At 62.1% G+C, this 593-nt stretch overlaps 1 protein-coding gene across 1 annotated transcript in view; it reads left to right on the top strand.

The window, feature by feature from the left end:
• Positions 1 to 593, top strand: part of ABCA2 (ATP-binding cassette, sub-family A (ABC1), member 2) — a gene marked incomplete at both ends in the record, with an annotated part of 9,686 nt that overhangs the window by 1,622 nt on the left and 7,471 nt on the right. Inside the window, 2 exon segments of the mRNA XM_010187011.1 lie at positions 3 to 63; positions 290 to 386. Coding sequence (XP_010185313.1) covers positions 3 to 63; positions 290 to 386 — 158 coding nt within the window.

Below are 593 nucleotides of genomic sequence, written 5' to 3'. Positions count from 1 at the left end.
CGGCTGCAGCAGCTGGACACCATCGACAACGCCGCCTGCGGCTGGGTCCACTTCATGGCCAAGGTGAGGTCGTGCTCGCCTTTTGGGAACGTCCTTAGGGCCACGGAATGGGAGCCCTGGAGGAGATGGTGGCTTCTGCAGAGTCAGGAGCTTTGGGGTGGATGTCAATGGGGCTCATCCGGCATTGGGTTTGGGGTTTGTAGGGTGGCTGTGGATGGTACACTGGGTGCAGGGTCTTTGTGCCCCCATCAGGGGCAGTGGGGTCTCAGCAGCATTCCCTTCCCACTAGGTCAGCGTGGACGTCTTCAAAGGCTTCCCAGATGAGGAGAGCATCGTCAACTACACGCTGAACCAGGCCTACCAGGACAACGTCACAGTCTTTGCCAGTATGTCCCCGGGAACCAGCCCCTTCACAGGGGTCCCTGAGGCCATGTCCTTCCCCAGCTGTACCCGAGGCTGGGGCCGCTGGCAGTGGGACATGGCCCCCTTGGTGCATGTTTAGGGATGAGCAGACCGAGCACCTCGCAGTACCCATCCCCTGCCCCTGTGCAAGCCCAGCACCCTCCCACCACCCCTGCCTGCTGCCCACATGC

Source organism: Mesitornis unicolor, unplaced genomic scaffold (genome assembly GCF_000695765.1).
Source record: "Mesitornis unicolor isolate BGI_N332 unplaced genomic scaffold, ASM69576v1 scaffold32326, whole genome shotgun sequence".
Lineage (NCBI taxonomy): Eukaryota > Metazoa > Chordata > Aves > Mesitornithiformes > Mesitornithidae > Mesitornis > Mesitornis unicolor.
The sequence above is the reverse complement of the archived record's forward strand: the minus strand, read 5'-3'. Positions and strand labels throughout refer to the sequence as shown.